Below are 10,837 nucleotides of genomic sequence, written 5' to 3'. Positions count from 1 at the left end.
TATATAGCATTTCGGCTAGGATTACTGTAATATGGTTCTCACACAATTTTCACATATCATAACCCAGTATTTTCCCCATCTAAAATATATTACATTTCATCATACTTATTCATAATAAATTTATAATATGAGATAAATAACTAAAAGTTTAGTTACCTGGTATAATGCTTTTATGTACAGATTTAATATTCATTACACTTACATGTGGACGGATATGTGATATGTGTAGTAAAATGTAAATATTATACATAATAATATTATTATATATGTATGTAACATGTAACATGTAAAATATTAGTATAACAAGTTTATTATTAGTTTTGGAATACATTTTTGTTTGGAATTTGTTTTTTAATTTTGTTAATTTTGTGAAATATTATCATTTATGAGCCTACGCATATATACGACGGAGCTATATGGATTATTATAAAATGAGTGGAATTAGAAAAGCTACATATGTAGGCTTAGTAGTTTTTGTTTTAGTGAGTGTATTACTATTCATTAATTTATACAAGCTTCACTCCCCCATTAGGCTTAGGGGCGAATGTTCACCGTGATAAGTGAGATCCCTTCTTTTCCAGTGCTGTAACGTATCTAGATACAAGTATCTAGATACAGTATCTAGATACATTTTTTGTATCTTGTATCTATATCTACACACTATTATTTTTATTTTTTAAGTATCTAGATATATTTTAAATGTATCTTGTAGGTATCTATAAATGAACTTCACATACAGTTTCAATTTTTATAATTATAATTAAAATAATTTGTGTTTCACTTTCAAATTAATAATGAATATCAATTTGACGATCATTAACGATTTCACCAAATATCTCATAGAACGAGATAATTCAAATGAAGTAGACATACTTCGGTTCTTGCAGGATAAATCGACTTCAATTTAATGTTTACACGTTTTTCCAATAATACAATCAATTTTTCTAAAATACAAGACAATCTTACCTTCTTGCTCCAGTGGAGCAACTACTTAGCACTGCAGGGAAAATATTAACCCCGCGAAGAAATTCCATATCAGAGGAAATCTATGAAATTTTGCTATTTTTAAAGCATGATAGTTGGTTAGCCTCATGTAAACCAAACACTTTTACATCACTTGATAACTTTTGTCCCAAATATGGGATATTCATTTATCATTTTTAATGGCGAGAAATCACAAACTATGATATTTTATGTGCCATGTACGAGCAATTTTGAAAAACTATTGAATTAACTTTATTTTTAAACTTCAAATTATCGGGTTATTATAATATTCAACTGAAAATTTTTTCCATCTGTAAATTGTACTCAACGGTTGTAAAATATTTTATCCCACGTATGGTACAAAAGTTATCATGAGGTTAAAATAAATACCTGTGTTACGATGTATTACGAAAATTCCCAGGTACGTTTCCTGTCTCAATAATCATCATTGAATGTAGCAATTACATTCTGAATCTTTGAATGAATTTTAATTATTTTTATTTATAAAGTGAAATAATTTAGAAAGAATGTGTGTAAATGAATTTAAAAAATGTAAAGAATAAAAATAATTATTTAACTGAAAACAGTTTTTAATTTTACAAATTTAAAAAGTATCTTTAAATGTATCTGAATATTCAGTATCTAGATACATTTTTTTTAAATGTATCTGTATCTATATCTAGATACATTTTCAAAGTATCTATGACAGCACTGCTCTTTTCGCACATACGGTTTTGATCGCATGGCAAAAAATTTTTCACATTACGTATGTAACGTGTTCGTAAACTGTTAGAGGGTTAAAATTTTTCTCATGATAATTAAATATCATGAGAAAATATCAATCATAAATTCTCCGAAACTTTTTTTCGAAAAACAAAAATCCACAAGAATAAACCTCTACAGTGATGGACGCTTATTTTAAATCACCGCTGTTTTATTATTTAATTTGATGAAACTGCTGGGAAATCACAAATTTTATAATTACTAACATATGAATTCTAATCGCTTACTTTTCTCTGCGCACCCACAATTAAATCACCTATCAACTAAAAAATGATGATGATCTTGAAACGGCTGACCCAATTTTCATTCCAGTATGCTTATCTTATATACGATTCAGTTATTTTATTAGACATTTGAACAATTTTGGGGGGAAAAGTTTTTTTTGGAATTATTTTACATATATAAAGGTGTTTTCCACCTTAAAGCTTAATAATCAGGTTTCAACGAAACTTTACCTTCACTTTCCCAAACTTTACTTTAAGGCCTTCAAGGTCGTCTGATTAAAAAAATAAATGTAGTGGAAATAAAAAGATCATTCAAATTTTACACATAAGTTAGAAAGGAATGGAGAAATAGGATTAAACTTGAGGCACGAAAATCTTTCGTTTTTTTTAAATTTCTCAAAATTGCCACTATTTTATTTTGAAGTGCAGCCCATTCATTAAGTTCGTATTTTCATTTTCTACATTTTTATAGGTACATATTTTCCTTATCGAATGAGTTTGGTAACAATGATATATCTCACTTGCTAATTTAGATAAGGAAATATTGGTAATTTTTAAATTTAGTATTTCTCAGCGATTTTATAATAAAAAAAGTAAAAACAAACAATTGAGTGAGTATATTGTTGAAATATCCTGCATAGACAGTGTTTAAAAAAATGCTTGCATTATTTATTACAAATTAAAAGAGTTTAAAAAACTAACACAATTATAGCACCGTTTATTTGCTTTCAAAAATTTTCGAACGTTTTTTCTAGAATTTTTTTTGTTTTCCGAGAATGTTTCACAAGACCACTTAGTTGAAGTTGCCTGCAATTTTCAACTCCCTATCTTTATAGTTTCGAAGAACATGGGCATCAAAGTTTTGTCCTAATTTGCACCCTCACGGGTAAACAGTAATGTTTACGAAAAAATATTTCACACATAAGTTGTTTTTTTTTTTATAAGGAACATTTGTTATATTTAAACTTTTGTTCTATCTGTAACGGTTTACTAAATGGATTCTACGGACCCAAGACCCAATTAATCTACAATGCTCATTTACGAACGCAAACTTACTTTTTACATTCTGAGCACGCTATAAAAATTTACAGTTCCCTTTTTTCGTTGTTGAGTTATCGTGGTGACGGACGGACAGACAACCGGAAATGGACTAATTTGGTGATTTTATGAACACCGAAACTTATACCAAACCTATACCAATAATCTGTTCGTATCATAAATATTTCTAAGTGTTTCAAACTGAGGACTAGAATCAGAATATTCATATATCATGTATATGTATATAGGTACAGTAGGGTATTATAATTAAAATAATGAATAAAAAAAGTTTGCTGTTTTACGCCGAGAGTTCACAAACAGTGATATAGACCTGAGTTTATTTAATTTAATGTATTGCATATTTATCCTCTTTTGTCCAAATACTCTGTGTGAATGAACTGACAATTAATAGCATTTTATCATACTAAAACGCCATAATTAGCAACTTTATTTCCTGCAGTTGTATTGCTTAATATACAAACAATTCACATATCCATGATCAAAAACTTTCACTAATTAATCAATTAAGCTCTTATACTATACAGGCTTATCCAAGTTATAAAAGCAAGATTTCATCAAAGGGTGCTGGAATAATAACTATTTTTCAATACACTTACAGCCTGGAAACTGTTCTTTTTTAAATACAGGGGGTTGAAATATTAGAAAAAAAATTATATTATTGTGAATATTGCTAGAACGGGGACCATGTTTAGCGTGCTAAAATTTTTTTTGCTTCAAATAAGGTGATGGCCTATCCATTATTTGTACCACTGGTTTTCGTTATCACCATAACTATAAGCCTTAAATCGAGAAGGATCGTTAACTCCTACTGTTCAAAATTTTCAATTTTTCTAAGCTGGATGCGCAAAAATATCTTTTTTCCCAAATTTTCAACAGTCTGAATCCAGACACGGACAGTTTCCCGGCTATAAAATTAGTATATACATCGAAAAATTTCTATTATTTATCGACAATTTGATGAAGTGCATTAACTGCTGTAATAACTTGGGCCACCCAACAGATTTGCTGTTTCTTTTTCAGGTGAATATTTCCTCATATATAAATGATGAAAAACATTATGCAAAAGCTACATTAAATGATGCCATTGTACAAAATATATTAGCAAATAAAATCAATCAGTTGCAACAAAAGCAAATAAAATTTTGCAGAAGTAACATGTAAGTAAATTATTATTGTAATTATTTTTTTATTATTGTAAAATTTTTCACAAAAACGAAAGGTGGTTAAAGTTCAAATTTAATTCCTAATGACATATAATTTAAGTTCACAAAAATTTATCTACAAAAACAAAGTATTTCTATTTAGTATTTTTTTTATTTCTTATTTGAATAATTTGATCTTTAATGTCCGTCCATTCATGTTTCTGCTTCTTAATATTACCAATTTAGTGATAAGATTAACTTTGCATTTCACATCAGAGAACTTTTGATTATATCATCCAAAGACAATTTTTTAAGAAATGTTACCACGATGATAACACATGTAGAGGAGCATTTAAATTAATTTCTCTCAAAAAAATTGAAAACCATGCATACAGTAACTGGGAAGAAGTTGTCTTTGACATGTTTCTGAACATTTTCTTTTTTATTCGGCTTTTAATCGAAGTTGTGTAATTTAGTTTCTAAAAGATATAAGGGTCTGAATTTTTGTCTTTGAATTGTTGTATAATGCCTAATTTCAAATCAATCTATCTATCGAATAAGTGATGGGGTGATTTTCCAAGAAATTATCTACTAAACTATAAAAGATATAAAAGTGGATCTGTTGATTCTAATCTCATGCCAACCCTATATACTAAACCTAAGAGGGTAAAAGAAATCTTTCCAAAAAAATGTATATTTAAAAAACGAATAAAAAAATCACCTGCAGGCAGCTAAGGGAAGGTGGTCTAAAATTATCCCCCTAAAAAAATGTAATTTATAGCCAAACTATTCGACATATCTACAACGTCGAATATTTTCGAGTTCTTAATTCAAATATTACAATATTGGTATGTAAATTTCTTTTGATCTGTTCAAATTTTTAGAACTATTCAATATTTCTCAAAAGGGATCGTTTTGACCGACCTTGTAGGGATAGTGGGTAAAATGATCCCATTGCATTTTTTATCAAACAGGTCACATAAATTATTAACTGTTCTCTTATATTACATCAACGATTAGTATGAAAACAAAAATTAAATAGTAAATTCATCTAAATCAACACATTCAAGACGTGCCACATGATGGGGGGGGTCACTTTATCTATTATAATTTTACACAAATAGGGATCATTTTAGCCTATATAAAGGGGATCATTTTACCCGTATCGACATATTTGAATTTCGTCATAAAAACTGACCTTAAAATTTATTATACGTCTATGAAAATGTGTTATAATATTATTAAAAGTCAACAAAAGCCAAGAGTAAAAACAGCCAGCTGGCAAAAACTAATTCAAAAAAAGAAATTTTACGTTGAAATTTGTCTTATCATAAATCATAAGCACTAAAATTGATATTTTTGCTACGAAACACAAATTAGCTTATACATCTCTCCAAGTCTTTGTTGAACGATTAATTTGATCACGCGGAAACCATCTATCGATAAATATACTAGAAGCTTTAATGGTTTACTTAAAACAACGAGGGATCATATTACCCTGAGGGATCATTATAGATCACTTTTCCCTACAACTTTTATTTCAACAATAGCTATACAAGTGTTGCTATCATGGTAACACTTCTTTCTTTTTTTCTTAGTTGCTTTTTAAGTTATGTACCATCATTATTAAAAGCTTGACCCTTTAGAACAAAATACAAGATACTATCTGCAATTAATAGATTTTATATGCCCTATCAGTTGTCGCAAAGGACTAGAAAATATCCAGTACAATTAAAAATATGGATTTAATATTCCATCGTCTGTAATTTTACAAATTAAACGCTTTTATGGTGTAATTTAGTTATCTAGGCTATAGGAGTGAATAAACCATTGCATGAAAGGAAGAGCTTCAAGGGCAAAGTTTGCGTGGCGATTCAATTCAAACGGATAACAATTATTGTCACAAATCTCAAAAGACTAAAAAAACAACCACAATTAAAAAATATATGAATTTAATATTTAATTTTATTTATTATTTTTCAATTAAATACATTTACATACTTATGACTTAATTTAGTTATCTATGCTAGTGAGCGAATGAGCTATTGCACGCGAGGAAATGCTTAAGGACAAAGTTTGCGTGCATGGCGATAATTCAATTAAAAAGGAAACAATTATTGTCATAATTTTTTAGTACCTAATGCAAACATCATGGATAGAATGGCCAAAACACCTCCCAATTTGTATGTCCAAAGAATCTTCTTCCCTGCATTATTTTCATATGCACCGGTGTTACAACTTGGCTGATCCTAGTTCTGAATTCTAGTTTCGCATTTTCACTGCTATGATATTTAAATTTAATTGTATGGTTTCAGCGCAACATTAACAGCATTATTATCGTATGCTTGCACTCAGGCTCAAACTAACACAACGTCTAGAGCAGCATGTATATCCTGCTTTACAGCTGCAACAGCAAATGTGTTGGTAAGCAAACCGGACTTTAATCTTTCCTATAAAAAAATTGCAACAGAAATTTTATAATCGAGAACACTCTTAAAATTAGAATTGAAAGTGGATAAACTTTTTTTTTAAATATCTCAAAAAAATATTAAAATTTGGGGCGAGTTCGAAAAACTGATTTTAATAAAACTGCCAAAACATTTTTCGTAAAATTATATTTGCTTTAATTTTTTTAATAACAATATTTGAAGTAGATCAGTTTCAAAAAATCAGGTTTTGTATTTTGTTTTTCCACATTTTTTTTAGGATTTCAGAATAAAGTTTATATTGCAATGGTATTCAAATTCATCAATGACTTAGATTGCTGATTCGTATAAAGTTATTAATGAAAGTTTTTTTTTATTTTTTAGTCACCCACATTGCTCTCAAGTTTACTACCATGTGCCACGTTGTATTTTAATACTGGAAATTACGCAGCTTGCGTCACCACGTTGCAGGTAAAAGTCCTTTGAGTCTCAACATTATCTACTTTATTATTAAAATACGAGTTGCTCTAGTAGTCGCGAAAGTGAAATTATTGAGGGGGCACTTAAATATCGGGAAATATTATATACAGTGTGTTCATTTCAAAATTATCCACACAATAACTCTTGAGCTGTTGATATTATTGTTTTGAGTAAAAAAACGTCGATTTAGATATCGAGGGGGCAGTTAAAAATGGTACCTAGAGAATTTTAGGTTTCAGCGCTTCATCCCTATCCACCCCAATATAGAAATTTGAAATGACACCCCCTACCTTCTGATACCTCATTTGAAAGTAGTAATATGACTGTTGTCACAAATAGTTCACGTATACACTGTACATACAGGGTGGATCATTTTAATCTATTATGGCTAATCATTCGTTTTATAGTTAACCATAATCAAAACCTTAACAAAAGTAGCAGCGTTTAATGAGGTTAACTGTGTTCTGGCATCAGATTGGACCTAGTACTCCGGGTTGCTTTAATATAGTAAATTTAAATCCTAAAAGATAAGAGCTAGAATAACACTTTAAATTAGAATTTCGAAAGTTAATCCCCATAAAAAACTAACAACATTAACGTTTTTCATTTACCTATACAGAAAAATGCTTTAGACAAAACTTGTCAAAAACAATAGAGTAAATGCAAGGACATTCACCTATGTCCATGACTTTGACCTTAAATTCTTGCTCCAAGGTCATTTGACCTTGATCTTCAAATGATCTTGAAAGTTTTTTTAATGATCTTGATAACTTTGTCTAAAAAATTTTCTAGAGCTAGCGTATTTTCTTTCGATTAAATGCAATAATGACATATTTTTAAATTTCATTTCCGCTGAAAGCTTACGATTTTCGAAAAAATAATTTAAATAAAAAATGTTTGTTTTTTTTATGAGGATCAACTTTCTAACTTAAAGTGTTATTCTAACTCTTACCTTTTAGGATCTAAAGTGACTGTTATAGTTACCCGAAGAACTATAGGTCCAATCTGATGTGAGAACAACATGTTGCCCATCAAACTCTACAACTTTTGTCTAAGTTATTTTTTGATCTGTTAACTACAAAGGGAGTTATTAGCCATAATGGATTAAAATGGTCCAGCTTGTATATGAGCATATTTTTATGAACTTAACTATAATGGCCATACTACATACCGTTAAAAGCTAAAATATCTTTTTGTTTCAGTCAGCAGTTACCACAAATGTTCAAGTTAATTCCACCACAGGTTGCCCGACTGGATATTGTACATTTGTTCAATGTTTACGGAAAGTTCAAGCTAATGCATTGGTGAGCAGAAAAAACTTTGATTATATTCAAATTGAGTTCCAATTTATTGAAATGGGTAATCGTACTTATTTACATGATTTTAACGATTTTTACGTGAGGATTATTATTTAAGCGATTTTTCTTCTTGTCCAATATTTAATTATGCCTAGGTTTAGCACTGCAAACTTTTTTTAGAATAACTAATAACAATGGAAATTAACCAATTGCATTTTTTCAGGTAGATATGTGTTATATGAATTCAATCACAGGAAATAATCTTAACGAAGCAGCTGGACGAACGAATCATTACTTATTAACGACATCATGCATATTAGCAATGACACGTTGTAATCCAACCAATCCCATATCGGGTGCAGCCCAAAATATTAATACCACACCAGTTTATAATTCACTACAAGTTTCGAGAAATGGTGATTTACGTATTATAACTGTTCCCCGTTCTTGTTGCGGAACGGCATCAGGATATTGTTTAGCAGACACAACTCTAACGCAATCAGGCTGGGGAACAATTATATGTTGATGTATTTTAAGACGTTATTTTTTTTTATAAAAAAATTATAAAATAAAATTTTTTATGTTAAAGAGACGTTTTTTTATTTTTGCAAATCAAGTTTATTCAAATAATAATCCGTTAACCTGCAAGTTGATGTAATACAAAATTTGGAAGATTTATGGCTGGTTTTTAAATTTTTTTAGTGTGTAATACATAAAATGTCAAACGAAGAACTCATTCTGGCACTAAGTTTCCGAGATTATTAATTAGTAATAAATACAGTAGAATCTCGATAAGTTAAAGTCCAAGGGAAACACAAAATATTTTAAGTTATAGAGGTTTTAAGTTATCAAGTGTCTATGTTAGGTAAAGGTTAATATAGAGGTATGTACATGTTTCTATGTACCCTACTTAATATAGAGGTATGTACATGTTTCTATGTAGTTACTGAGGGCCTATACAGAGATTATTTATTTAAGTTATAGAGGTTGCGTCTTTTAAGTTATAGAGGTTTTGGGCTCTGATGGGAAGGGAACATAGTATTTTTTGAAGTAACAGAGGTTTTTATGTTACCGAGGTTTAAGTTATCGAGATTCTACTGTATTATATTTAACGCACGCAATTGAACGAAATTAGCCATAAACTAGGCTTTTGGATTTAAAAGTTGCGAATATTCAGTATAATTTATTATTAGACAAATTTTTTAAAACCTATTCTGCGACTAAAAAACTGCATGGGATTTTTTTACATTTTCTTATAGATTTTGACCTCCCAAAAACATCAAAACTATTCAAAACATTCTATCACATTAGGTTTTCATAGATACTAGTAACAACATAAACTAGTCTTAAAGTAATATTATATAGTATTTTATAGTAATATTATATAAAACTAGTTTTAAAGTAGTATTATTGCACAATAAAAATAAATTAGCTTCGCTTCCAATGGGTTATTCTGTGCATATGAAAGAAAACTAACTATAACAATTTGGCCATTACCCTGGAAAGAATCAAATATCAGGATCATCAATGGATGGTTTGTGGGGACTTCAAAATACTCACGATACTTTTGGGTTAGCAGGCAGGCTATACTAAATACCCATGCTTCTTATGCTTATGGGATAGTAGAGCCAGAAAAATGGACTAAAAGTGATTGGCTACCCCGAGAAACTTTAAAACCTGGGGAGAAAAATTTTATCAATACTACTTTGGTGCCGCCAGAAAAAGTTTTGTTGCCACCTCTCCATATCAAATTGGGGTTGATGAAACAATTTGTAAAATCACTGCAAAAGTATGGAGGCTGTTTTAAATATCTATGTACAAAATTTCCGAAGCTGTCAGAAGCAAAGTTGAAAGAGGAAGTTTTCACTGGCCCCGACATAAGAAGGCTTTTAACTGAGATCCTCTTTGTGGAAAGTATGATTGAGAAGGAAAAAGAAGCTGCAAGATAAGCCTGGAGGTCCATTTTTTACACTTTCACATAGAATATTTTCCTGAAAACCTGGGAGCTTACAGTGAAGAACATGGCTAGCGGTTTCACGAGGATGTCCGCGATATCGAGAGACGGTACCAAGGAAGATGGGATGTCACAATGCTTGCAGGCTACTGTATAATTTTAAATAAACGAATGCTTTTACCAATTTTTTGGGTTTGAATTTGCAAAAAAACCTTACGTGATAGAAAAAAATGGCCATCACTTCTGAAATCTGCGCATTGTAAAACATATAATTTAGTAAAAATATCTCATGCAGCTGACAAAAAATTTTTTTTTGCAGATCTGTGTTATCGATTTAACTATATTGTTGGATTTTTGGGACCCAAATTACCGAATGTTATGAATTTAATCTAATTTTTTTAGGTATTATATCTATGATGTGCTCCTTTCAAAAAATTACAATTTTTTTTAACTCAAAAAATACAAAAATATATTTAAAAATCATTTG

At 29.7% G+C, this 10,837-nt stretch overlaps 1 protein-coding gene across 1 annotated transcript; it reads left to right on the top strand.

Moving 5' to 3' along the window:
• The first annotated feature begins 387 nt into the window (after positions 1–387).
• LOC123293383 lies at positions 388–8,926 on the top strand. The gene is made up of 6 exons (XM_044874187.1): positions 388–482; positions 4,071–4,207; positions 6,508–6,616; positions 7,003–7,089; positions 8,301–8,402; positions 8,620–8,926. The coding sequence occupies exons 1-6, from the start codon at positions 417–419 to the stop codon at positions 8,920–8,922; spliced, it is 804 nt and encodes a 267-aa protein (XP_044730122.1). The 5' UTR covers positions 388–416; the 3' UTR covers positions 8,923–8,926.
• The last annotated feature ends 1,911 nt before the right edge of the window (positions 8,927–10,837 follow it).

The sequence above is a fragment of the Chrysoperla carnea genome, chromosome 2 (assembly GCF_905475395.1).
Source record: "Chrysoperla carnea chromosome 2, inChrCarn1.1, whole genome shotgun sequence".
Lineage (NCBI taxonomy): Eukaryota > Metazoa > Arthropoda > Insecta > Neuroptera > Chrysopidae > Chrysoperla > Chrysoperla carnea.
This window is presented reverse-complemented; position numbering and strand designations above follow the sequence as displayed.

Excerpts from the sequence above, each read along its gene's own strand:
- LOC123293383 (XM_044874187.1), top strand. The coding sequence starts at position 417 with ATGGATTATTATAAAATGAGTGGAATTAGAAAAGCTACATATGTAGGC. Across the intron at positions 483-4,070 it reads GCTTAGTAGTTTTTGTTTTA|GTGAATATTTCCTCATATAT; the intron begins GTGAGTGTATTA and ends TTTCTTTTTCAG. Across the intron at positions 4,208-6,507 it reads AAATTTTGCAGAAGTAACAT|CGCAACATTAACAGCATTAT; the intron begins GTAAGTAAATTA and ends GTATGGTTTCAG.